The 27,599-nt window shown below is 52.8% G+C and overlaps 1 protein-coding gene across 1 annotated transcript in view; it reads left to right on the plus strand.

Annotated features, from left to right (window-relative positions):
• Window positions 1–5,155: 5,155 nt before the first annotated feature.
• CDH22 (cadherin 22) overlaps window positions 5,156–27,599 on the plus strand; it is a 58,610-nt gene continuing 36,166 nt past the window's right edge. Inside the window, exons 1-2 of the mRNA XM_052683965.1 lie at window positions 5,156–5,269; window positions 25,939–26,900. Of these exons, the coding sequence (XP_052539925.1) occupies window positions 26,676–26,900 (225 nt within the window). The 5' untranslated portion in view covers window positions 5,156–5,269; window positions 25,939–26,675. The remainder of the gene's footprint in view (window positions 5,270–25,938; window positions 26,901–27,599) is intronic.

Raw genomic sequence — 27,599 nt, forward strand, 5'->3', positions numbered from 1 at the left:
CAGAAATAAACTACTGCTATTTTCCGACTTACCTGCTCTCCACAGCTTTTTGCAGCAAAATTGGGGCTTTCACTGCATGTGACTGCACCACAGCTCTCCTGTCTTTATGGGAAGATTACAGTTGCTCTGAGCGCTGCTTCTCCCCTCTCTGAGAGGGTGTAAGGGCACAGAAAAGCACGTGGGAGTGCGTGTGCATGCATGTGTATTTACTAGAGAGAGAATCATGAGAGGAGGCTGTGTCATGCTCCTCCTTCCAGTTAGCCTTGCTCTAAGCTTTCAGCCTAGCTGGGATCCTTCTGTGTAGCCCAGACCTCTGCCTTTCCTGCATTTTCTTTGCATATCTAGGGGATGGCTCCTGTCTCACTCTGCCTAAGTGGTGAGCTGTGCATCTAGCTGTATGTCTCGGAGTAAACACTGCTTGGAACAGAGTGTCTGTGCTGGCTGCAGAAGGGCACTGTGTGAGCCATCCCATAGCAGTGGGGCATCCTCTCCTCATCACCTCTCTGCCGCCTGCCCACCAGAAACTGCAAACTCTTGCTGTCGGGCTTTCTTCAAGCCACAGTCTGGGACTGGACCGGCAGGGTGAGCGCTGAGTCACTGCTACAAATGACTGCCCCAACCATTAATTTTTGTAGTCTGAGTGGCAGCATTTCATGCTGGGCACAACCAGCGGCAGAGATGAAAGCTTGAAGCCAAATAGGCATCGCAGAGCCAAAGCAAGTGCTATTTATTAAAAAAAACGCCTGGATTGCAGAGGAAGCAGAGGGGTGCGCCTTGAAAGGAACCTTTAACACCTGTGAACAAAGAGCTGCAAAGGGCTGCGGGGCGCAGGGAGCTGCCAGAGGCAGCAGCTAATGGCCCTGGTCCTGGGGTGAACTGGCAGCAGGGAGCGTGTGACCAGGAGCCAAGGGGTACTTTGTGCTGCTTCCTCTGTAGCCGTAAAAGCAAAGAGAATGAGGGCTGTCATACTGCTGGCCACAGGTGCTGCCCAAACTGAGCTGAGAGGCAATGAAGTGCAGGTGGGGAAGGGGTTATCCCTGGGCTCCTGCAGGAAACTGCTGCCCCAGCCTGTCTGCCTACCTGCAGGGAATGCCACGTGTGTGTGCCTGTCCCCAGCCTCCAAGTTGCTCCGTGCAGCACAATCTGCTGCATTAGGTCGATTTCAAGAGCCCCTCAGGTCAGTTAGCAATTACCTGCACCAGATACACGCTTGGAAAGGAGCTTCTGATCTCTTCAATGCACTCGTTTTCCTCTCTCGATTTCAAATTTCCCTTGCTGGAAATAGGCACTTCAGCCTCTTTTACAGACCGTAGTAAATTAAGATTTTGTCCAGTGCTGTTGGTTTTGCTGATGGAGATGTTTTTTCCTACAGAGGCAAAGCCATGGCCAATCTGAGGTGTGCTCAGACCCTCCATGCCAACTCTTCCAGGTGATGTCATGGCGTGCAGAGTATTTCTTCATGGATTGCTGGCCCTGCTGTGGGCTGAGGAGCCTCTCCTGAGATTGTCACCGCGGTGCCAAAGCTCTGCTTATGAATTCAGGCTTCAGGGAGGAGATCAGCCCATTTGCTGTGGGGCTCTTTGCTGGGCTCCTGCTGTCTGATGGGAAGTTGCGTGACTCCCTATCCCAAACCAGCGGTTCAGCGCTCAGAGGCAGAAGCAATTTTACATAAAGTTCAATTAAATATTTGCTTTATAATTGCGCAACAAATTATTCATAAAGGCATTGGAATTTAATCACAAGGCTGACACCGTGGAGGCTGCAAATGACACAGTACTTGGGGAGAATAAAGATAGGGAGAGAGTGCCTAACTGTGCGGGACAGTGGAAATGCTCCCAGAAAAGGACTGGAAGCTGCCATCAGTCAAAGCAAGGCAGTGCTGCTCGGGCAGCTGGAGTGGAGCAGCATGTGAGAACTGCTCTGAGGAACAGGCTGAGGGAGATGGGTTGCTCTGGGTGTGCTCAGCAAATGTGCACAGCTGTGCCCATCTCAACTGCGTCCCGTTGGCTCTCATGTCCCGTCCTTCCTTGCATCACTGAGAATGCAATGATGACATGGAAAGGGATGTGCTGGTGTTTGCTGTGGAGCAGAGCTGTGGGGGCTGCACTCAGTGCTCACACACATGAGGAGCTGCGTTCCTGTTGGCCATCAAGGGTGGGAGTCACACAATCGTACAAGGTTTGGAGGCCTTGTGCCATCCTTGAGCTGTAGGGGAGGAATATCTGTTCCTGAGATGGTGCCAGGTGAGAGCTGAGAATTAAAAAAGGCCTTTGGGCTGATGCTTTGCCCAATTTTGCTTTGCCCAGCAAGGACCTCTCCAGCCCAGATTCTGTCCCTTACTGTCATCCCAGGTAGTGTGGATGAAGGTGTCCCACCATCCTGCTTTGGAGAAGCTCTGCAGAGCAGCAGAATGAGGCAGGTTGTGAGTGACAGGAAGCTGGGTCCTGGACAGAGAGCGGGACTGGAGATGGATTGCCTGCCACTAAGATATGGACATTAGATAGGGAGTTAGATTAATGGGAGCTGGCTCTGCCAACACAGAGGTGAGTCACAGAGCTTGTCCTGTGCTGAATCTGCTCTCCAATAGGGAAGAAGTAGGAGGATTTAGCAAGATTAATCCCTCACAGCATTGTGAGAATAGCCAGCATTCAGGAGCTCCTCAGCAACAAATTTCCACGTGAGCAGACAGCTTTGTGTGGAGCATAGATCCATATTGGGAACTTTGGAATTCCCCGCTGCTGGTCACAGCTAAGGTTGGCTGTCCTCGTCCTGCACAGCACAGCCTGCCCCAAAGCACCATGAGAGCAGAGGTCTGAAAGCACTTCTTCCCTGAGTTTTCCTTGGAGTCACTGTCTGCAGCTGCTCTGGCCCAGACAGTGCTGGATGCTGCACAGAGCACATGGAAAGGGGTAAGGACTGCAGGCAGGCGAGAGGGGTGCTGATAAATCTCACTGTGTGAAGTGTTTATGGGGAACAGTTGAGAGAGATTATCTCAGCGGTAGTGAATGAGGGAGGTTTACATGGAGAAGACAAATTTCCATCTGATGCTGGGAGTCCTGGTGGTTTGGTTTTGTGGTGTTTTTTTTTTTTTCTTCTGATATTTCTGTAGTATTTCTTCAGTTTATGTAATGACTCTTTGGTCTGAGCAGTTTTACAAATGTGCTGTGGAGATGAAAGTACCAGGGAAAGCTGCTCGGGATCAGGTTGGAAAAGCTTTTCATTTTCAACTCCTACAGACAAGGGCACATGGGAGCTGGTGGGGGGGGTTAGTGCAAAGAATGGGAAAAGGAAGGGAAAGGAACAAAAGAGCCGAGGAGAAAAGATGAGTGAAAGGGACAGAGCAGAGAAGACAAATCACAACATGGGAGATGGAACAAGTCAGAAGCAGAAAGAAAGCGAGAGAACAAAGCAAAGGGGCCTGGAGCTCCGTGAGATGGGGAGAGTGCAGCAGGATAAGGGGGAGAATGCTGCAGTACAGGGGAGCTAAAAATTACAAAAGGGCTACTCGAATGCTGGGATAAAGAAAGATGGGAATAGGAGGAAAGGAGAAGGCAGATAAGGACTTAATCACTGTGGAGATACAGGAAAAGCCAGCAAAGATAAAGGATAACCAGCCATCCTTGCATCACTGAGAATGCAAGACATGGCACAGAAGGGATGTGCTGGTGTTTGCTGTGGAACAGAGCTGTGGGGGCTGTGCACAGTGCTCACACATGTGAGGAGCTGTTGGCCTTCAAGGGTGGGAGTCATGCAGTTGAACGAGGTTTGGAGGCCATGTGCTGTGCTGGAGCTGTATGGGGAGAAAGGTGCCTGAGCTGGCTGCCTCGCTCAGCCCGTGGTCTGGGGAAGAGGTCATTTCCCCTGGATTCATGCTGTGATTATGAGCCACTCTCTTCTGCTTTACATCCACTTCTCCCTGACCTGCAGACAACCTGCCAGTGCGGGAAGCACCATACCCAAGTGATATGTGGATGAGAAACCCTGCTGCTGTGTTACCACCATTTCTTGCCCCTATTGGCTGAGCACGAGATGTGTACAAGGCACTGCTCACACAAAGCAGCAGGGCATTTCCTTCTCTGCTGTTCTGTCTTACTCTTTCCAGGGTCAGACTCCAAGGTCCGTTACTAGATAGAAATCACTGTGAAAACAGTGGAGACTGGAAAACATCCCTCTGGAGCAGTTTGCCTGAGTTGTGGCTAAACCCTGGCACATATAACCAAATTTATCAGTCCTAAAATGATACTGCAGCCTCACCAACCTTGATCATCTTTTCTTCCCTGCTTCCACTTTTCCTATGTCCTAATAATGGCCACAGCCACCTGTAAACTTGTCACCCCATTGTGGATCCCACAGGCACACGGCTCTCCACCGCAAGCACAGAGCTGCACAGCTGTCCCTGAGACTGCAGGGCGCTGCTGGACCTGGATGGTGCCTACTGTACAGCCCTGGAGGAGGCACCTGAGACTTGAGCTGGACGTTTGAGGATGCTCCATGCACATGTGGAGGGGGGTCTGCCAGTCTGCAAAGTCTGTGCCCGTTTTGAAGTCTCTGCCAAGCTTCCACTGGGCCATAAGGATGTGGGAGGGCAGGTTGGGGTCATCCCTCCCCATGGGTGCTCTAGCCCCTCAGCCCGGCGCCATGCTGCCATGCTCTGCATTTGTATGTTCTCAGCTATGGGTGACTGCAGTCATCATCGGCGCTCCGTGGGGCCGGGCAGCGAGATGTGCCCCGTGCCCCCAGCGCCGCGACTCGCTCCCTAACTCCGGGATGGCCCCAGACTCTCAGCGAATCCTAGGCGGCTTGGTACTGGATGCTGAGGGAATAAGAGGCGAGGGGGCGGCTGATCCGTAGGGCCTGGCTCTGGCCGCCCCGAAGGCAGTCGTGGGGCAGATCCCCGCAGCCGGTACCCGGAGCGAGGTGCGCGCCGGACCCCGGGGCGGGACCCCAGGGCCGGTCCCGGGCGGGGACCCCGCGCTGCATTCTCAGAGTCTCCAGCAGAGGCTGGGCTGGGCAGGGCTGGCGGGGAAGGAGGGAAGGAAGGGAGCGAAGGAAGCGAGGGGGAGGAAGGCGGCTCTCGCCGCACATGCATCCCCAGCCACACACCCCGCCGCCCGCGCCCCGCCTCGCGCCGTGCCCGCCCGGTGCCAGCAGCCGCCGCGCTCCGCTCCGCGTGGGGCCGCCGGGAGCCGTTCGGTGCCGGGGAGCGGCGCAGGATGCCGCGGGAGGCCGGGAGCCCCGCGCGGGGGGACCGCCGCGGTCGCCGCCCCAGGTAAGAGGCGCTGCGGGCGGCGGGGCGGGCGGAGCACCGCGGGGGGAGCCCAACTTCCCCGTCCATCGCCGCGCCGCAAACTTTGGAGCCGCTCGGAGAGGCTGCGGCGGGCGCTCCCCGTGGGGCTGTGATGGTTCGGCCCTGCCCCAACCGGCCCGGGACCGCCGCGGCTCCGCGCCCCGCCGCCCCTTCGACGCGCCGCGGCCGTAGCGTTGGGCGCTTCAGCTCCGCAGGGCGGGTGAGGACTTGGATTTATGCGCCGTTGGGCATCTCTGGTGGTACCCAGGGCTCCGGCAGCTGCGTGGTTCGGCGTATCCTTCAATAAAGGGCTCGGGTTCTCACGGAGCTGCGGCTCTTTTTAAACCTGTGCTTTCTTCTGGCTCCTTCCTACCCAAGAACGATCTCATTTTTCTTAGTGAGACCGGAGCCCTCCATGCCAGCTGCATGCTTAGGGACGTGTGTGAACGTGCGTCTGAGCTTTCCGAGGAGTGCTGCCCAAGTCCCTTCAGCAGGCAGGGGAGCATCTCTCTGCGTGGAGCCACGTTTGTGGTGTTTGTTGTTGTTGGTTGTTGTTTTTTGTTTTTTTTTTTTCTTTCTCCTAACAACTAACTATAAATAACCACGCTAAAAAAAAATAACGGTGCTAAAACTGGCACTTTCCTAATTGAAAACGTGGTTCCCCAATGGCTGTGCAGGGCCCTGCTGAGGGCAAGGGCTGCAGCTGCGTCTGCCCCTCCTGCGTGCACAGCCACAGCACTCACACCAGCACCGTGTGCTGAGTGCCCTGGGAGCTCATCCCGTGGCAGCCAGGCTCCCACTGCTGCTTGCCGTGCCAGCAGGGCAAAGAGGGATGTGGTTGATGCCTCCATTCTTCTTTTGTCTGATTTCCGATCGTTGTAACATTCGGTTGTTCTGTATGGGGAGATCCGCGCTGTCTTTTCTCCTAAGCTCATTTTATACATGAGCAAGAACAGTGACAGGCATGATGGTGCAGGTAGCAGCAGGGAGAGCAGGCACAGAGTTCAGGGATAACTTCCCAAGACAGCACAGTGCATTTCAGGGAAAGCTTTGCACCTGAGAGGGGTAAGAAGGACACGCTGCCAGAGCTCTGCTTCTCCAGAGCTTCCAGAGAACCAGGGAGATGTGCCTCTCCCTGTCTGCTGCTGGCTTGGTGCTGTGCTGTTGCAGCAGCAGCCAGTCCTGTAATCTTTCATGCCACCAAGGAAATCCCAGGTAAGGAAATCCCGGGTGATGACGATTTCTTTGGGACCTGTTCAGAGGACTTATGTTTCTGCTGAAGCCTGCAGAACGTGCTCCTGCACACCTGGTGCCCAGCTCAGAGCCCCGGCTGCACTCTGTTTTTCCTTATGAGACCAGTGGATGCTCTCCACCTTTCTCATGAGCACCGGTTAAGGAGTATGTGCTGCAAACACTTATCAGGGTTGGAGATTGTGATCCTGGCACATCAGTTTTCAAACGCTGGAAATAAATTGCTTGTCTGGCTTTGGGTATCGCATAGCAGGGGAAAATGGAAACAAGAGTCTGAAATGGTTTTGCTGTACTGATACTCCGTTTATTTGTGTTCAAGGCCAAAAGGTGGTTCTGCTGCTTATTGATGAAATCCCTGGAAATGTTGACAGGACTCTGAGAGTTGCACAGGGGAGAGCCCACTGAAATGGGATAAGATGGCCCAGAGCCTGTACTGACCTCAGTACTGCGTACAGCTCTGCTCCAGCTAAGTGGGGGCTGGAGCAGGTGAAACTTGGTCTCTGTATGAAATGGTGATGACACGACATTGAAAGTGATGGGCTTGTGAAAGGAAAAAGTGAGTGCTGTTTCATAGGTAAAAAAGCAGCAGCTTTTTTCCTTAAAAAAAAATAAAAGTCCTTCGCTTTTTGGTGCATTGCCTGTGATGTGACACAGTGGTTTCATACTTAGGACAGACAAGTGGCCACTGAAACCAATCATCCTGAGAGCCCGTGTTTGAAAACTGAAGTAAAGCACGTTGAAGAAGAAGTAGGATGGCAATAGTTGTTTTCTTTTGCTGTCAGCTCACCGAACTGCATTTGTACATAGGAACACAACCATGCATGGGTTTGCGTGGAGATCTTTCAACCACGCTGTTATGCAACTGTGTTTGAGTTTACAAGGAGTGACACTTCTCTGTGGATTGGTCCACATGTCCCAAGGCATGGCCCATTTGGAAGGATCTGATTTTTGATGGATTGCATGTAGAAATTGGGTTTGGCCAGCAAAACGCTGCCTGTCAGCTTTCCCTGCTCTCCTGCAGACCAGAGGCATGGGGTGCTCACTTTAGGGCTATGGATCCATAGTTGGGTGCCCACGGGACATCTGTGCCTGCAGCCACATCCAGTTTGAGCATTGGTTTCCACTTCAGAGAACTGTGGTGGGACAGTGGGAGTTGCTCTGACCCCACCAGTAGCCACTGCAGAGACCCTTCCCCCAGGATCACAGTTCTTTTTGCATTCATTGCTGACATTCCATTATTTGCAAAGCTTGTATAGGGAACACAGCACACCCCAGTTATTTTCAGCTTGATCTCTTGCAATGACAGGAGGGGAGAGCTGGGGCTGTGCAGCCCAGAAGGGAGGAAGAGAGCTGTGGGGAGAGCTGAGAGTGGTCTGTCAGTGCCTGAAGGGGCTGTAAGGGAGAGGGGATGGGCTCTTGAGCAGGGTCTGTGTGATGGGACAAGGGAAACGGTTTCAAACTGAAAGAGGGGAGATTCGGTTTGAATTAAAGGAAGAAGGTTTTACAGTAAGGGCGGTGAGGCAGTGGCACAGAGATGAGGTGGGCACCCCATCCCTGCAGGCACTCAGGTCAGGCTGGGGGGCTGTGAGCACTGATGGAGCTGCGGGTGTCCCTGCGCACTGCAGGGCATTGGGCCGGATGGCCTTTAAGTGTCCCTTCCAACTCAAACCATCCTATGACTCCATAACACTTTACCTTATGTGAGCCCTATATCTCTTTCTCTTCTGTTTCTTTTTTTTTTTTTTTTTTTTTTCAAGTTTTATTTTGTGTTTATTCTATGCTTTGATTGAGAGTAGACAGTTTTGTGCCGTGCTGTTGGGGAAGCACTGTTGGTTGAGGCTGTGCTGCTGGTTCTGTGGTGCAATGTCTGCATAGCAAAAGCAGATGTCTTTTTCAGCACTTGCTGCCTTTCCTAGCCCTCGAGGTTGGCTGGCATGCCTGCAAGGGGTGTGGGGTCCTTCTTTTTCTATGGAAGCTGTAAGATCCCAAAGGACCTCTTTGAACAAAACATGAAGGACACAGAGGTTGAGGCTGCGCAGAAAGCAGCCAGCCCATCCGCCTGCAGCCCAAGGGTGAGGTTCTGGCTGGATCATTCCCTGCTGCCCCGAGAGCTGTGCTGAAAATCAAGGTGCTTTCCCATGCTTTGGTTCACACGCTGCAGGACTGGTGCCTATTAACACTGCTGTGTGCAGGGTCTGCTGCGCAGAGAATTGCCTCACCTCTGTCCTGTGCTGATTTTGGCACTGAGTGGCTGACAATGGAGGGAAGCTGTGGGTACGATGGAGGTGATGCTGGGCCTGGTGTTTGTCTGCAACAGTCACAAGTCTGCGGCTGCAGCATTTGGTCAGGTGCTCACTGAGCAGAGCTGAGAACATCCCGGCCTTCCTTTGGGAAGCAGCGTGCCAGGGCCAGCTATTGTACAGGGTAAGCATCCCTTTGCTGCAAGGGTACAGCTGTGTGAGCCTTGCTGAATGGAAAAGCCTTCCCACACAGGGAATCATCACAGCAGAACTCTGTTCAGTCCCCTCTTGCAGATGCCTCTACCCCTTTCCTGCTCTGCCATGCTACAGTGCTTCAGAGGACAATGAGGGAAAAAGGCTGCAGGACCACTCCTTTTTACACTGCTTTACTCACCATCACCACTTCAAGTCAATTTTGCTAATTTTTTTCCTAATTAACTGAGGCTGATGGCAATAAGAAATGCTGGTGATTTGCAGCTTGAAGCCCTCAACCCACCTGAAGATGCTGATGGCCAGAAGCCTTTTGCAGCCAATGATGGGAGTCTCCATAGAAACATCCTGGGCAATAAATAGAGCCTCAAAAGCACTGTATTTCTTTTGGCAGAAGCCCATGCACAAGTAGGGGCACAGAGACACGGCGCTGTGTGCAGGAATGGGGAAAGGTGTGGTCTGGTAGACTGTGACTGATACAGGGTGAGCTGTGGGGGGCTGTGGCTCATTGGGAGCAGCACAGCGAGTTCTTTATGCGCCTGAGGATGCTGCGCTCCCTTTCCTGGTCCCGCTTCCTTCCCTCTCTGTCACACTGGGATTATCTCCCTCTGCTCCTACTGCCGCTGCTTCCTGGAATTTGCAATCCTCAGAATGCTGTTTCTCTGGTAATCCTTGCTGCTAACAGTGGCTCAAACTCTGAGCACCTCCTCTCAGCCTCCTTTCAGGAGAGACGCAGTTTGAGATGTGTGAGAAATCAGAGATGGGACACTGCCACCCCTCATCACCAGAGACCCCACTCTGGTGTTACCCCTGGCCGTGGGCTCTTCTGGATTTTCACTGTTCTGTTTCTGAACAGTACAGAAATACTCTCCTGCCTGCCGTCACAGCCATGGCCAGGCTGCCAGAAGCTGCCAGAAGCTGTGCTGCGTGTGAGGGGCAGCTGCCTTCCCCTACTGCTGAGTCTGGAAGGTGAAGGACACAAAGAGAGCGGTTCCTTGAGGAGCTGGGGGTTGCAGAGCTCAGAGCTTGGCCGGTGGCAATACGGCAGAGCCTTTGGATAGCAGACGAGCATCAGCACAGCCCTTAGGAAGTGATGCCCCAGCTCAAACTTGTAAAAGTCAGCTGAGCACCCATTTCCAATGCCCCCCTGGCCAGTTCCCCAAGGATGTGCTCTTCTCCCCAGCAGAGCTGCAGCAGCGTGCCCAGGGGCAGGGTGTTTGCTCGGGAAGCCTTCCCTGGGTGGGACTCGGGCTGAGCCCCCCGAGGTGCTGCGGGCAGAGCAGCATTGGGGTCCCACTGTTTTTGGGGAGGAGAGGGCGTGGGGCTCCTCGGGCCGCGTGCCGGCAGAGGGAGCCATGCATCCTCCGTTCCTATGCGCAGCCTGACACGCCAATTAACGAATTAATTTGAAAGGTGCTCTGAGAGATGAGATTAGAGGCAGGATCCTCTAGTGGGCAATGGCTGAGGTAGGCTTGCCGGAGGCTGAGAAGCGACCACACCCTTCCCAAATGTCTCTGTGTTGCTGCCTGAGTTTGGATCAGGCAAAGCCTCAGGTGGGTTTGATCTGACCCGGCTTTGGGCAGCTGTGCTGGGCACAAAGAGCTCTGAGCAGCTGCAGCTGGTGTAGGTGCTGTAGGCAAAGCATCCAGCAAACAGGGCTGCAGTGGCTGCTGCTGACCCTCACCCAGGACTTGGTGGTGGCTTAGCTGGGGCAGGCAGGAGCTCGTGGGTCAGGGCTGTGGAGTCTGACACTGTGAGACCTGCCTTGTCCTGCGTGCTGTGCTGGCAGCTGGTGCTGCTTCCTTCCTTGGTACTGCCACGCGATGGAGGTATGAATTACAAGCTATCCCTGGGTGGAGAAGCAACCACAGGTGAGTATTTACAGGCTTTGGAAAAGTTGTTGGCGTTTTTATGCAATGGAGGATTTGTGTTTAGAAGCACTGGGTTAGACTACACCTGGCTGCCCATACACTTCTGTGAGTTACAGATGGACTGTTGGTGCTGCTCTGGGAGGTGACCCCATCTGGATGAGCTGGTGGTTCTGGGCTGCTTGGTGACAGACATGAGCTCACAGCACTGAGAGGCTTGAAGGACTGTGCAAGCACTGTGGTGGCTTCTCACTGTGCTGCTTTCTGGTTAATGGACTGGGAAAAGGATTGATTTGTCTTCCTCTGCTCTGGCTGTGCGTGCGGCCAGTGGTGATGCTGCCATGTGTTTTGGGACTCCTAAACACTTCTTACTGCGTGCCTCTTCGGAGTGCCTGCGCTGTGGGAAGTTGCTTGGTGCCTTTTGTCAGGGGGCTCTTGTTAACCTGGTTAGGACAGTGGGACACTTTGCCTGTGCTCTGTGAGTTTGATGGCAGAAGCTTGTCTGGGACTGCCTGTTATGCTGCCAATCACATATCTGTTTTGATAAGACAGGAAAAAACTGAGTGCCAAAAAAACAAGCCTCGGAGCAGGGCAGTGAGCTACCTCAGCTGTTGCAAATTAGCCTCGGTTTATTGCTGTGGTTGAGCTGGACAGACAGGATCTGACCTGTGACTGCTCTCAGTCTGCTGAATGTCCCTCTTTGGTTCCTGGGTACAGACTTCAGTCCAGCTTGACACTGCTGGGAAGGCCTTTTCTGAACCCTTTGCTGTCCAAGAACCAGAAAATCTGCAGCTGGGTCTGTATTGCTCCTGCCAAGTGCTGTCCTGGTTGTGAAAAGCTGCCTGCTGCAAAATAGCAATGAGAGGGAGGGGTTGTGAAGCAGCAGGCTGGAAGGCCCTTGCTTTGAAGCACAGCTGAGCTGGTCTGAAGGCTGGGAGCATGCTGCCTGGTCCTGGCTGCCATGAGGCAGCACGTGCGTTTCCCTTGTGAGCGCTCAAAGGATGGCACTGAGACTCATCTCTATCTTTTTTTTTTTCCTATCTGCTCCATCACTGTGCTATCTGGTGCCTCCCAAGTATATTTAGAAATAGTAATGCCAGCTTTTCTTTCTCCTTTTGTATCTGGTGGGTGAGCTGGTTTTGTGTGTGTGAGGTCTGTCTGTGCACTGAGACCGTCAGCTGTCTCCTGAGCATTTGGTGTACCTGCCATGGGCTGAGGCCTGGACAGACCCAGTGCCTGGTTCATCCTGAGCTTCTTGAAGGTTCACTCTCAGCACCGCTCAAGGCAGCTGGGACTTGCTATTCTGGTTTTGAATCACATTATGTATTCAGGTGTGAGTTTTGGTGTCAATTCACCATGAGGCCGTGATAGGTTTTGGGCAGGAGGTGGATGCAGCTCCATGTGCACCGTGGGGGAGAAGGGCTTTTTGACTGCACGCTGCTCTGCTTTGTGTTCCCAGACTCTGCTGAGGCTGCTGCTAACCCAGCAACCTGGGAAGGTGATGATATGGAGGGTAGGAAGCAAAGAAACACATCTACCTGTGTGGTATTGCTCCTGGTTGGCTTCAGCCACGTTTACAGAGCTCAGTGTTCACCTTCCTCAGTGTTAGGATTGATTGGGGTTTGCAGATTCCCTGTAGGTGAAGGAGGCATGCACGGCTGGAGCGGGGCATATCACACTTTTGGCTGGGAGAGAGTTAATTCTCTTTGTAGAGTCTTCTCTAATGCTGTGCTTTGGATTTTTGATGAAAATGATGTCGATAACACTGATGTTTTCAGTTGTTGCAGACTGATGCTTCTGCCGAGTCAAGGACTTTTCTGCTTCTTGCACTGTCCTGCTGGTGAGGGGCTGAGGGAGCATGTGGGGATTCCTTTGGCACTGGGATGCTGGGCTCTGGGTGTCCCTGCCCCTGTTTAGGCACGCATGAGGGACTCTGGGCTTTGTGCATGAATTCTGACATGATCATCATGAAAAAAAGCTAGAGAACTGAGGAGAAGGAGGGGGGAGTGAAGCAGCCCAGGGAATAAGGGGAGAAGGAGCAAAGGTCCGCGATGCAATGATAAAGACAGCAGGAAGCGAAGATGCAGTGTGTGAGGATGACAAAGCTGGGGAGAGCTGTGTTTGCATGTGGGCAATGGGAAGTGTCTGTGTGCTGCCAGTTCTCCTCAATTCCAGCATGGAGCTCTGGGGGGAGGAGGTGGAGGTGGGCTGGGGTTCAGCTTTGGCTTGGTTGTGAGGATTGTCACTGCCATGGGATGGCTGTGAGGGTCTGCGCTGGATGGAGTGAAGTGGGTCACAGCATTCTATGTGTGCAAGGGGCAGTGCTGCAAACCCACAGAGGGTCTGAGGGGCTCAGGGCTGTGCAGGACTGCACCTGCCTGTGTGGGATTCCGTGCCCCCTCCTGTGTGCGTTGCGCTCACGTGTTCCAACACAATCCTGCTTGCTCACGTGTATGCATATCTCTCCTTGGCTCTATTCTTTCACATGCACTTTGTCCATTTGCTTTTCTGTCTTCCCCGTTGCTACTGTAATCTCTCTGTCTCCCTTTGTTGCCTGGGCTGCTTTGTTGCCTTTCACCTCACCATGTCCCTCTTCATTTCTTTTGATAATAATAACATTAGAACGTACATGCAAGGCCTCAAGGTCCCTGCTTTGTGCAGATACATCAGGATAGACCCTTCAAAGCTCGTGTGTTGGAGAGAGCAGACTCCCACAGTCTCCCTGTTGCCAGGACTGGCGGAGGCAAAGGGCTCAGTAGTGACATGTGACCCGTGCAAAGCCCTGCGTGTGTCCTGTGTCCATCCTGGGATGCTGGAAGGGAAAATGTGTCTCCTGTTTGCTGGAGTTCAGCACCAAAGCCCTGAACTCTTAGGCCTGATCGATGGATGGGTCAATTCATCTCCTTTCATTACTTGTATTGAGCCCAGTTGCTTGTTCCCAGAGCTCCCAGTCTGTCCCATGCTCAGCGTGACATTGGATTGGTAGTAACGTGGAACTGAAGCTACCTGTGGATGCCATTCAAACGTGCTGGGCTTTCAGAAACGTTCTGCTTTCCAACTGCACTTTGCACGTGGGGCCTCTGCGGAGATCTGATGAACTTCAGTGGGATGCTGAAGGAGAAAAGCAGAGCTCCCAGTGACACGCTGTGCTCGCAGTGCCCCTGCTGTACTGGCAGCCCTGTGTGACTGCTGGGTGCTGGGCCACAGCCTGCAAGAACAGCACTGGAGATAGGGGAGGAGGAATCAAGTTTTTGTTTTTCACCTGACAAAGTGGTCAGAGTTCCTCGTGGAGAGAAGGTGGGTACTGTCTCCAGCTTGCCAAATCATATCCAGCAAGCCAAGGTATTCTTTTTGATTTGTCAGAGATGTGGCTCTGCTGTGGCAATCATCATGATGTGTCAATGATTCAGGTTTGAACTAGGAAAGGATTCTGAAGTCAGAAAACAGTTTTACACTCTTTCAGCCCTCTGAGAAATGTGTATTCTGTCTGCAGTGGTCTCTTCCAGCTTTGTTCAGCCGCGCTTCATAGTTCTCAGGTGCTTCCTTCCATTCTGGCTCTGACAGAGGAGCCTTTTGCTGTGCCTGTGTCAGTTCTCGTGTCCTGAACCTCTTTGCTGACACCTGGATCTGGGGAAGAGCAAGCAATAGGCAGTAAAACCAAGATCCCTCACCTGGCCCTGGGGTTTATGGTTGTCTGCAAAGGTTGCTGAAGCTGCAGGTCGCCTTGGCAGATTTGCTTACCCTCCACTTTCTCTAGGAGAAATTCTGCTCCCAGAACAGGTGGCCGAGGTCCCTCTTGGTGAGGTCTCATCCTGGGCTCAGCAGCCCAGGAGCGGGGCACGGTGGTGATTTGCCTTTCTCCAGTTGCTGACATTAGATCTGCCCATGGCAATTGGAGCTCCCATCTGCTCTGGGCTGCTGTGCACCTGCCTGCAGCTGTCAGAACAATTCCTCATTGCCAGAGGTGGAGGGGGGAGAGCGTTCCCTTCCTGAACAAGGCATGCTGGTGAAAAATACTGAATCTGGCCAGGTGAAGCTTTTGAGAAGCACATATAAGTATCAGCAGGGCTGTTCTGGATGGCTGCCTCCCGTTGGTTCTGTGTACCCTTGGTCTTGGCCAGGAGCTGAATGCAAGGAGTGGAGTGATGGGCATCATTCTGTCTGGGGGAGCATATGAGAAGCGTGGCAGGGCAGGGGAAAGCTTTGTCTGTCCACCTGCACAAGGCATGCTCCCTGGGCAGGTGGTCTGGGAATGGAGTGGGCTCTTGTGACCTGTTGTGGGGATTGCCTGTGTGTACTATCTGCCTTTGCTTACGAGGAGGTGAAGGCGAGCACTTCTCCCCTTGTGCACGCACGGGAAGGCAGTGGGGCTGGTGTACCTGCCTTCAAACCATCCTCTTGCTCCCGCTCCGCAAAGCCTCCTCCTATTGCTAGTTAATATTAGTATTCAGTTTGTGGAATGGGCTGTGCAATTAACACAAAGGTACAGTCATTCATTCCGACTGGAGGACTCATGGGATCAGATGTACTGGGGATAGGAAGCGGAGGCTTTCTGCTGGGAAAGAATGTCACAGCACAGCGGACACAGAAATGAAAAGCTATTAATAATGATCCCGGAACTTCACTTCCATCAGCTGTTTATTTAAAGGTGCTCCGTATTCAAAGCCTCCTGATTTATGTGGGCAATAACACTCACAGTCCTGGGATCACTTTTTTAAGCAAGGCTAATGGGGTGAAACCATCATACTGCGACAGTAGAGATCAAGCTGGGAAAATGATACTGGAGAGAAAAATAAACTATTGCCTAGATTATCCAGGAGCTACGCCGGGCTGGGAGTCGGTGTGAGCTCCCTGCTCTTCCAGCATTTATTAAGGCTTTTACTACTTCTTTTTTTCTTCTTGTTCTTTGTGAACAGAATTTATTGGGCATGGAAGGATATAAAAATTTGATTCTGTCAGACAAGATGCCAAAAGCTTCTGATTTTGCGTTAGTATGAATTTTTTTTTTGGCCTGTGGTAGGACTGTGTTGCTTCCCTGACTCAGCCCCATATCTGAGGGACCTGTCCCCTCCAAGGAAAAGGCTTTCTGCCCCTTCTGCTCGTTGCTTGGCTTTTACATGGACAGCAGTGTTTCTGGGGCACCTCTGCCTTCAGCTGCGTGCCTGCAGGGTGGAGATGAGAGGTGTGGTGGTAGCTCAACCTTGCTGTGCTCTTTCTGGAGAAGCCAGCTTTCAGGTAGACTTCTGCAGTCCTGATGGCTGACAAGTTCTTCCCAAGGAGTGACTCAGCCACCAGGGATTCCTGCCAATTCTGGATTTTTCTGAGCAGTGCCGCATCGTAACAAAACATATTTTCTTCCCCTTTGAGGAGTGAGGCTGCACGATGTTCACCTCCAGGTCCCAAACTGGTGCGGTGCTGAGATTCCTTTCCCCTCTGTGGTTGCTCAGTGGTTTCTGGAGAACAGAAGGGTTTGGTCCAAGGCCCTTCCCCATACCAACACACCCTGTCCTGAGGTGGTACAGCGCAGGTTGCAATGTGAATGTGGCGGCACCGGTCTGGACATTCCAGGGGCAGCCTGGGAGGCTGAGCAGCTGCAAAGCAGTGGATTTTGGCAGGTTTATTGTTGCAGAAATAATGTTCTTATCTGTTATACTATCTTGCTTCTAATTCTTATTTAATGAGCTCCTCTGAAAATAAGAAAAGCATTGGAACAGTTTTCTTAAGTGTGAAAGATCAGGCTGAAATTGGCGTTAAAGAGACTAATTACTCTCATTCTTCCATCTTCCTGACAGCTGTTTACTGCTGCAGAGCTTGTCCTGAGGTGCTGAGGAAGTCACTTGCATCTTCACAGGCTGCTTTCGGCCTGAGGTGCCAGCAACAAAGTCAGTGCCTGCTTCTGATCTGGGCTGCGTGCAGCTGATCATCCTATTACATGGGCGGAAAGCACTGTCAAAGCTGTGGGCATGAGCCCTGAGGTGCAACTCCCCCAAGTCTTGTCCTGCTTTTCGCTGCTCTCTTTTTCTCCCTTATGTCCTCCTGGCTTCAATCCGTGTGACCCTGTGCTGCCTTTGGACTCACCATCTCGAAACGGCACCGTTTTGGATTGAGGGGAGACTTCTCTGGTGCCGTGTGTGCTGGAAGGAGGTGATGTGCATCCTACCATAGGACAGAGAGGTTTCCAGGGACAAAATTGCTAAGAGCATCAAAGAGAATCGTGGAATGGTTTGAGTTGGAATGGACCCTAAAAGGCCGTGTAATCTGTCCCCAGGCAGTGCACAGGGACACCCACAGCTCCTTCAGTGCTCAGAGCCCCCCAGCCTGACCTGAGTGCCTGCAGGGATGAGGGACCCAACTCATCTCTGTGCCACTGCCTCACTGCCCTTATTGTGGGGAAAAAAGAAAAAAAAATGCATGGGAAAGAAGAGTTGGCAGCAGCAAGACCTTCCCAAGGATGTCGTGTTTCTGCCATAGCATTTATTTAACCTGAGGACTAAATCTGCCCTCGAACCCTGGGCAGTAAACAGAAGGAAGCTGCTTGGAGCCCTTCTGGCTCAGTAATGCCCACGTGTTGTTTCTGTAGGAATTTGGGCAACTTGCATGGGAGGTAGGGAGTGGCAGGTAAGAAAGCTGTGAACATCTTCTGTTTAACCACACGATATTGAGTGATAAATAATTCATACATCTGCCAAACATTTGAATAAAAGTACCCAATTCCCCCCACATTTGTCAAAGTCTAAGAATTCCATTTCCTGTCTTTTATTTTAATCTGTGCTTTAATTCCTATCCAGGTGCCCACTTGTCAGGGCTGTCAGCCTTGATTCCTCTCACCCTGCACTGGGCAGCCCAGTGCTGGGGCTGTTCCTTTCTTCTCTGCTGGTTTGCAGGGCATGGAGGGGCAGTGGGCAGGGAGGAGCTGGGTTAATGCTCAGTGCTACAGGTAGGAACAGCAATGTCACCCTGTTTGCCTTCCCATCTGCAGACGAGCATCTCCTTCATGTACTCTCTTTCAGCTTCACCTCTGCATTAAGGCCAATTTTACACCGCCTTTCAGTCGCAGTTTGGCCGGTCCCTTGGCTCAGTCCAACCCTTCAGAAGTTCCTGATTGGGATAATCTCCTCTCCTTTATGGATTTTGCTACCTAAGAGGGCTCCCTTGGCACTTTCTGGCAGGTCATGATTGAATTCACTGCTTGTTTTTTCCCTTTCTTTGTCAGATTTGTCAGATCTTTGTCAGATTTGGACTTGTGGCAATGGGATGTGTCTTTTTCGGGTTTTTTCTTTCATTGTTTTTGCCTCCCATCTGCTGCTGAGAGCTGATTCTTCTGCTCCACAGCCTTTGGGGACCTGCAATGGGAGAAGAGGGAACAGCCTCAAGTTGTGCCAGGGGAGGTGCGGGTTGGATGTCAGGAAGAGTTTCTTCTCAAAAGAGCAGTGATGCATTGGATGGGCTGCCCAGGGAGTGGTGGGATCACCATCCCTGGGGTATTTAAGGAAAAGGTGGATGTGGGACTGAGGGATATGGATAGTGGACAGCACTGGTGGTAGGTGGATGGTTGGACTTGGCGGCCTTAGAGGTCTTTTCTAACCTTAATGGTTCTGTGATTCTCCCTCTGCCAAAGCAGTTGGTGGGTCCTAGGGACAGCTTGCCTATGTGAGGGGAAGACTTGCCATGCCCTGCCCTGAGTGCACCAGTGCCTCGTTCTGCTTTTTTGTTAGCACTTCAGGCAATTGGTCAGATCCACAGGAAGGAGCAACCAGGGGCTGTCAGAGCTGCGTCCAACAGGTGGGCAGCACAGGAGCTGTGCTGAACAGGGAGACCAAGTCTGGATAGGCACAGCAATCCTCACTGGAGCCGTGGTTTTTCCCATCCGACCGTTGGCAGTCAGTGCAGGGATGTCTGTGCTCAGCTGGGACAGCAGTTTGTGCAGGAGGTGCGTTGTTTGCCCAGCTGGGCAGTGCTGCTGCTGACTGCTCGCCTGCAGGGCGCTGGGGGGGCACAGTGCAGCCAGCTGTGCTGCAGGCACAGAGCCTCTTCATGCTTTCCTCTCCCCCTGGCTTGGAGTCGGTTCCTCTCAGACGTGGGCAGAGATTGTGTATGTAGTCAGGGCCGCGGGATGCTGCCTTTGCTTTCACCTCCTCTGAGTTTGTTTTTAAAGGCAAATTAAAAGTATTGTATTCACGTAGACAAGGCGTGAAAATTCCGTTTTGGAAAAGAATTGCTGCAGAGCGAAACCGTTATGGCTGTAAAACTCTCTTCCCTAAGGCGGACTTTGAGATTTTCTTTGCAATTAAAATTTCTTTGAAACTTGGACCAAAGATGATTTGGAGGAAAAGAAAAATAGAAAAAATAAATCCAGAACTTTGAAAATACGTTCTTCCAAACACTGCTTGTGTGAGTGCTTTAAGAAATAACTGTTCCTCCCAGTGTGTCTGATAGCAGAAAGTGGCTGAGCATGAGAAGCCAAGAGGTTGTGAATAGCTCCTGCTCTGGCAGTTGCTGCACTCTTTTATTGGAATTTCTCAAGGCAGCATCAAAGGGGACAATAATTAAACTGAACTTAAAAAGGAGGGAGAAAATGGATGCTTAGTCACCCGGTCCCAGGCATTGTTGAAGTAGAACCTCCTTCGGAAAAACAGCTTTACCTGGACTGTGTGTGTGCAGATTCACCTGAGAAGAAAAGCAGAGGCTTGGGGCAGAAGATGTGCAGAAAGGCATCTTGTCATCCAACGTTGCTTTGCACAGCCCTGCCTTTGGGATCAGTTCATCTGCTTTACAAAGGCCTTTCACTGCGTAAGTGAAAAGGCTTCTATGGTTTGGAATCCCTTGGCCACTTATCTCCGGCATTTTTACGCACATTTATGCTGTGTGCCACCCAGATCAATATCTCCAACCTTTTCTCTATTACTTGATTGGTAAAATGCATTGAGATTCTGGAAGGGGCACCAGATTAGAGTGTGCCTCATGCATGAATGTATTCCAGCGGAAGGATGCTATGGGGCATTCCTGAGCTTGCAGTGCTAGCAGCCTCTCTAGCCTGCAGTTGCTTTCTGTGACACCACATCATTCAGATATATAATGTCCAGCTTTGTTTCACCAGAATGCTTAAATGGACCTTAAATGGGATCTGATATGGAATGGGGATTTGCAGTACAGTGGTTATGACCATGGCCACTCTCGGCGTGGTTTGGCATCCCCCACCTTTGCTCACATCTGTGATGATGTTTCTTATGGACTTTGTAATGCCAGTAATATATTCCAGCCAACACTTGCTCGTTGTGGCAGTGGTGCTGTAGTGGTATGGAGGGAATGGAGGTCGCCGTTGTGCTCAGCGTGCAGAGCACTCGCTCCACATAGGGCTGAAGCTGATGGGTGCCCTGGCTGTGCTGTTGTCCATCCCACAGAGATGCTCTTAAAATGCCTCTTGGAATCCTGGAAGGAACCATAGGAAGATGTGGGCATGTCGATGGGTGCTTGGGCCTGGCACATTTGTTATGGTTGGTGTGGCACTGAGGTGGATTGTCAGAGGCAGTGTGTGAGATGCTGGTAGATGGGAGGTTCTTGCCTTCTGGCCTGCTCTGGAGTTGGCAATATCTCATATATGGTGAGGTTGCCTCCTCCCTCTTCTCTGGATTTTGAGAAGTTCATAAAAGGAAAAAAAAAAAAAAAACAACCCAAACACTATTTGCCTCATTTTGTCTTACAATATCCAGTAGGGAAAGTGAGCTCCAGAGAGCCTGAGTTCATATCTTAGCCCTAGGCCTGGAGATTATGAACCTTCTTAAAGCTTCACAGCAAGCTTACTGCACTTGTGTTGCCTCCATATTCCCGACAGCAGTGCTAGCTGGTTCTGTGTCCCAGGAAGGGCAGTCTTAAGGGGCTTTGCATCCTGTGTAACAGGAGGAGCTGTGGTTACTTGGCATGTGCAGAGCTGCAGGCAGTATGAGACAACAATTTGCTGGTAAATAACTGCAGACTTTTTGCTGCTCCGTCTCCCAGAGAAGGCTGGCTGGACCAGCATACTGCCTGCTTGTGCTCAGGGATGCTGCCTTGCTCTGAGCTGGCACAAGTGTGGTCCCCAGAGCTGCTGTGCTCCTGCTTGCACGTGGCCTCAGCTATTCCCTTGTGACTGAAGCAGCTGGTGAGTGTAGGTGGTGCTGGGCCCCGTGCTGGGCTCCCGTTCTCTGTTGTCATTTCTGCATGCAAGAGATGGCAGAGCTGTCCCACTCAGCTCCTGGGTTAGGGCACGTTTGGGCAGAGTGGAGAGTTCTGCATGTTGCTGGAGGTTTGCCCGTTGTTTGGAGAGGACCTCCAGCTGTGCTCTGCTGCTGCTACAGTGCTGCTGCATGTCTGGCTGTGCACTGGGAACCCTGCAGGAGCCTTTGTCTCTGCTGTCCTGAGCTGTATCCAGGGGCTGCAGATCTGCCTGCCAGGAGCAGCACTGTGAGCTGTGTCTGAGCTTTGCATCCATATGCAGCCACCTCTTGGTGCACCTTCCTATGCTTTTCTCTCCGCCTTCCCTGTGTGGCAGCTACGTGTTGCCGAAGTTAATAAAGCCCCAGGGGCTGGGGCTGAGCTGAGCTTGTTGACTGGCTGCCTCTTGCTGAAGCTGCTGCTGTCTCATGTCCTCTGGGCTGTGGAGAGACAAAGAATGCCCAGGCTGCAGCGAGCTCCTTCCCTGTGCCTGGCAGCTCTGCTTTCCAAGGGTGGCACAGCAGTGTCTGCCCATGCAGTGGAGCTGCAGCCATGGGCACAGCAGGTGCAGTGCTGGTGTGGTGGGTGATGCTCTGCCACATGGGGTGAGGAGCAGAGTGCTGCTCGGTACGCATTGCTCTGGCAGCGAGCTGGGGGAAGGGAGGCTTTCCTGCCTTGTTGCATCCTTTGTAGCTGATGGTCAACTCCGCGTTTTCTGCTGATCATAAGGGCTCATCTCGGGAGCGGTTCTGGTGTGCAGTCCTTCTGACGTGGTTGTGGGCAAAGGCAGTGCTTGGAGCTCCCTGTGTGTTTACCTGGTGCTAGCCAGGTCAGCATGCTCTGCACTGGCATGTCACTGCTCTCCGGCTGCAGGGCTGTGATGGAGCAAGCAGTGCTGCCTCCGCCTGTTGTTGTCTGCCCATGCCTTCCCCCTCCCCTGCCTGCTTTCCCTTGCACCAGGCTGCATTTGTAAAATGAAATAAATATTGACACGGACGGGATGCTATTCAATTTGTCCTGATCACTGGGCTGCGGTGAGTCCTGACAGAGCAGAGTGTAAAACATAAGCTCAGGATGTAATTTCTACTGTCAACATGATGTACAGTACGGCTGTGCCAAATATACACCGACAAACGGTGCAAGCTCTTGCAGGGAGGAGAAGGGGAGCTGTGCTGATATTTGGGAAGTGGGGATGATGGAGCAGCAGTAGGAGAGGGGGCACGTTGGGGTGGTGTGAGAGCCTGCCTGTCTGAGCAGGACCTGGGCACACAGCCACGTGAGTGCATGCATGCTGTGCAGCTGCAGGCTGCTCGGGGTGCTGTGCTGGGACTGAGTGGTTGCAGAAAGTAGCAGCTCCCGCTTTGCTGTTTGTGGCAGGAAGGAGTGGCACCTCCAGCTTTGTGGCTGGATGCTCATCAGTGATGCGGGGAAATAAATGCTGTGCTGGTCATGGTCCCTGTGCGTGGGACCTTCTGTGTTGCTGTGGGGTACATCAAATTCTGCTGTGGTACAGACATGAGCATGGGACAAGGGATGGCACACCTTCCTTACAAGCACAGGCTGAGAGCTGGGGCTGTGCAGCCTGGAGGGAAGAGGGCTGTAGGGAGAGCTGAGAGCAGCCTGTAGGTATCTATAGAGGCTATGAGGGAGGGGACAGACTCTTGAGCAGGGCCTGTGTAATAGGACAAGAGAAATGGTTTCAAACTGAAAGAGGCAACCTTTGGATATAAGGAAGAAGATTTTTACAATGAGGGCTGTGAGGCAGTGGTACAGGTCCAGAGATGAGATGGATGCCCTGTCCCTGCACGCACTCAGGCTGGAGGGGTGTCCCTGATAACTGCAGGGGGTCGGACCAGATGCCCTTTAAGGGTTCTTTTCAACTCAACCCATTCTATGACTCTGTAACGTGGGGCTCTCAGGTGCTTTGCCCCTGGAAGAGCTCTGTGGTGTGATAGCCAGAAGGAAAAATGTGCACTGACACAATGCTGGCCCTAGGCATGGCCTGGAGCTGTGAGAGAAGAGGAACAGATGAAAATTTTTGGGTAGAACGCAAAAATCTTGTCTGTGGCAATGAACCTTACCAGAGATATGTCTCTGGGTATGTATTCTTAGGTGGCTCTGGGTACCAAGATCATAGGATCACAGAATGGCTTAGGTTGAATAGGACCTTGAAGATCACACAGTTTCAATCCCTGCCGTGAACTGGTCACCCCCCCCACCACATCAGGCTGCCCAGGACCCCATCCAACTTGGCCTTGAATGCTCCAGGGATGGGGCATTCCATCCAGGGCTTCTCTGGGAAGCTGTGCCAGCTCCTCCCTGCCCTAAGGTCTGGAGCTCGCAGTGGGATGAATAGAATCTGGGATCTGAGTGTCTGGGAGGTGCATTGGGACTGGGACGTGCTCTGCCACCACGCACAGCCTGCAGATCGCTCAGCCGAATGGAGCTGAACTTTGTCAGTGTGAGGTAGCCAGTAGCAAACCACATTAGTTCAGGCATAGATGTAACATGAGAATTCTGTTAAATGTAAAACACAGCGTAATGGCCAGGACTCAGAGCACAGTGTTGTGGTTCCCACAGCAACGGCAGCCCAGCCCATGCGCGCCCAGCAGGACTCTCCCTGCCGTGCCAGAGCTGCTCTATGGAGTGCTCAGATGCAACAGGGCTGAGCAAGTTGCCTTGGGAACTGTGGGCCAGCTCTGCTGGAGCCATGCTGGCCCACTGCAGCATCTCCTACCCTTGCATAATCTGCCTTGCTATAGTACGTGCATTTAGCTTGTTCTTTTACTGCTTTGTGGATGCTGTTTTGGATTGAGTGGCTGAGGAGTTCTTCAGAACTGTTATGTCTGTAGTGCTATTGCTGCCTAGTAAGGCTTCTGTAGGGCGTTATGAATCCAGTGCAGCCTGGATGGCCTCAGGGCACAGGGGGAGATGGCTGCAGCTGGGGATGGCCTCTCCCTAATGCTCTGCTTATTGGCAGTCCTTGAGAACACGTACATACACAGTTAGTTCTGCTTCTAGCAGCGATGTTGATCAGGTACAATCCATTAGTAGGAGGATTCTGAGCATGTCTGGAGGCATTACCTGGGGAGTAGCAAGAGCAGAGATGCTGGATTGGGTGTTCTTCCCATGCATATTGCATGTACCGGGTGCTGACCCAAAGCTCTCACTCTGGCACAACTTCATTCTGCTGACATCTCTCACTGTCGGGGGAACTCACTCAAAAATAACTACAGATTTCCCAGATATGAGAAATTGGAGAGATGCTGTTTGTGGCAGTGGAGCTCTGTGTCTTGTTATTTGTATCTTCTCTGCATCCACGCAGGAATGATAAAAACAGATTTGTAGGCATCCTGTTACTTGCTCTTGAAGCCTGCTGCAGGTGAGGCAGCTCCTTCACATCTGTGTTTGGCCCATGAAGGGAGCAGTCGCTTTGTGCTGCCAGACTCGTAACAGTGGGAGGGAACGAGTCAGCCCATCACCCATCCACAGATCATCCTACTCCCCTAGATGCAGTCTGCCTTGTAAAATGCTTCGTGGTGTTTGTTTATAGGGATTCCTGCCCTTTACGTTGGCAGGAATAACCTGTCCTCGTGGGGCAACGGCTGCGAGAGGGAGCTTTGCCATCACTGGCAACCTCACGGGGCCACTGTGAATATGTCTGAATAACAAGCAGCCTGGCAGGAATGTTAGCGCTTCTGCACCGTGGCTCCTAACAAAAAAATGCACTGGGGACTCTGTGCTTCTTGGAGCATGAAGTGCACAGGGCTTGCACGTGTGAGAGCTGATATGTGCATGTGTGCGTGGAATGTGGCATGTGTACATTGAGGGGAACCTGGCACGTGTAGACCCAAATGAGGCACAAATATGGATAGAAAGGAGCGATGGCGTGAGGACTCTTAGCTGTGTGCATGAAATATGAGTGAGCCCTTGTATGCAAATGTGTTTGTATACATTGCCTGACATGCTGTGCACAAACCAGGAGTAGGCAGCTCTGAATGATGCTTGGCATTCCTCGGGTCAGCAGCCCTGTGCTTCTCAGTGTTTGTCTGGACAGGGAGCTGCAGAACTGACAGTTCTTGGATGCTGTAGGGAACCAACTTGCATTGTAGGTGCAGTCACAGGAGGGAAATGGCAAGGGCAAGGAAGGGCTATGGGGATATTTGCTGGCTGCCCCTTCTCTGTGCTGCTGGTGCTGTTTGGTGTCCTGCAGGGGGCTGTGCAGGGCATGGTCCAGGCAGCTGCTCAATGCCTGTCACGGGGAAGCAGATAGCTATACCTGGTGCCTCACACGTGTGATCCAGGACTGACCCACCTTTCTGTCCATCTACTTTCCCTCTGCTATTCAGAGTAACAGATGGCAAGAGATTAACTCCTCCAACCAGTGAAGATGAGCATGTTTTGTGCCTGGTGGGTGTTGTGGAGCTCTGGTGGAAGCTCAGGGTGTTGGTGGAGGGAGGTATGGGTGCTGCATGCCTATCCCTCACCCTTATTGAATTCCCTCTCACCAAATGCTCTCATGTTTTCATCCTCACCACCTTATGAGTGGCTTGAAGCTTACTCCAGAGGCCTTTCTATTTAAAAAAAAAAAAAAAAAAAGTTTGCTTTAAAGTCATCCAGGTGATGAGCCCTTGAACAGCTGCTTTTCTCCAAGCTTATTGGCAGAGAAGTGAGGCACCAGGAACACGGGACTGGTGGCAGGGGCTGGAGAGCCAGCAGCTCCTGCTGACAGAGCTCTGCCAGCCTCCCTCCTGCAAGACCAGTGGGGCCGGGCACTGCAGTGGGGCACCCCAAGGCAGGGTGGGGGGGGAGGTACCGACTGAGGGCGCAGGGGCAGCAGGAAGCACGGAGCCCCGCTCTTGCATCAGCACTGACACTTGGCCTTTTCCAGGCTCCCAGGAATGCTGCTGGCTGCCCTACACCTCTCTGTGTGAGCCAGCAGAGGATGGAAGCGACTGGCATCAGCTGGGCCAAGGATCCTTCGTCAGGTGCTGGAATATCACCCCCCTGAAGACGGGATTTACAAATGGGCTCATGAGCAGAGCGTGCAACACGAGCCTCTGTGCTGCTGGACCCCTTGTGCAGTGCTGTAGGGCCACCGTGGGACAAACAGAGGCTGCCTGCAGCACCTCGTCCACTTAACTCATCTGTGAACCTTTCCATGGAGAAGCTGTGCTGTGCTCCCTGCGGATGCTGGTCTGGGGCAGCGGTGTTCTGTGTGTGGCTGTGGAGCTGTCTGCCTGTGGGGTGGGCACTGAGCTGTGTGTGACCCCACTCCCAGGCACGGCTGCTGCAGCTGATCCTGGAGTCCTGCAACCCTGTCCCCAAGAGCAAATGCCAGCTGCCAGACTCTTCTCAGGAGATGCAGGAGCAGCCTGCAAGGCACCAGCGCTAACTGCTCTTGAATCAGCAGCAGGAGGAGGCCCGGGACTCCTGTAGTTGCAGACAAGACTGCATCCAGCTGGAACAGGAGGTGTCCAGCTGCAGGATGTGGCATGCTGCAGGGATGGGGACACTGCAGTGACCAGTGAATCCCACGCTGCCAATGTTGACTTTACTCCTACTCTCCCCATAAGGATGCCAATTGCCTGTCCAAAACCTGCAGCTCATGCAGCCTCCTAGAGTGCGATGGCAAAGGGTCTGCAGGGCTGCTGCTGGACCATGCTGCTGCTGCTCTGTGCCATCCAGGAGCTGGGGGCCTGGGCCGTGCACACTGCGGCAGAGGGTCCTGACCTGGGGCAGCCGGGGGATCCCACACTGCTGGCCAGCGGGCGAGTGAAGCGTGGCTGGGTCTGGAACCAGTTCTTTGTGGTGGAGGAGTACACGGGCACAGAGCCACTGTACGTGGGGAAGGTAAGGCAACCCTGCGTCTCCCTGGGGCTGGCTGAGCCTGTGCAGAACGGGGTGTGCTGCAGCATGGCTGAGCCTGGTGAGGTGAAGGGACACTGTTAGAGCAGCAGCCAGGGGGTGGACTGGGATAGCATGAGCCTGGTTCTTTCCTGGGTGGGTTTAATGTTCTGCCATGGAACTGGGGAAGGAACGCACCCAAATCCGTATCTGTCATCTCCCTCTTTTGTGCAAAGTTCCCACGAGTGTGAGGAGGGATGCAGTGCTGGGTGTCACGAAGGCAGCAGGGAAAGCTCAGCCTCATCTTTGGGAGGGCAGGCCAGTGGGGTGAACACCTGCTTACTCTACTCTGCCTTATCTGCATGCTGCAGTGCTGATGGAGCACCCAGGGCCTTCCTGCCCCCAGAGGCTGCTGCAAACAGCATAGCCTTGACCTGCTCAGGATGGTCAATTCCCTGTCCTGTAGCTCTTTCAGCATGGGGATGGTGTGCTGGGTGCATTTCCTTGCCCCTCCCTGAGTCTCCCTGCTGGCTCTGGAAGGACTGTGCTGTTGGACCTGTGAGCTGCAGCTATTTCTATGCTAATCATCTGAGCAGACCGGGGCTGGCAAAGTGGGTGCCCTGCTGTGGTCATGGTGTGGAAATCCTGTGGCTAGGGTAAGGTTGGCGTGGGGCTGAGGCATCTCAGGCTGACCTGCACAGTGCG

The sequence above is a fragment of the Tympanuchus pallidicinctus genome, unplaced genomic scaffold, assembly GCF_026119805.1.
Source record: "Tympanuchus pallidicinctus isolate F22 unplaced genomic scaffold, pur_lepc_1.0 scaffold20, whole genome shotgun sequence".
NCBI classification, from domain to species: domain Eukaryota; kingdom Metazoa; phylum Chordata; class Aves; order Galliformes; family Phasianidae; genus Tympanuchus; species Tympanuchus pallidicinctus.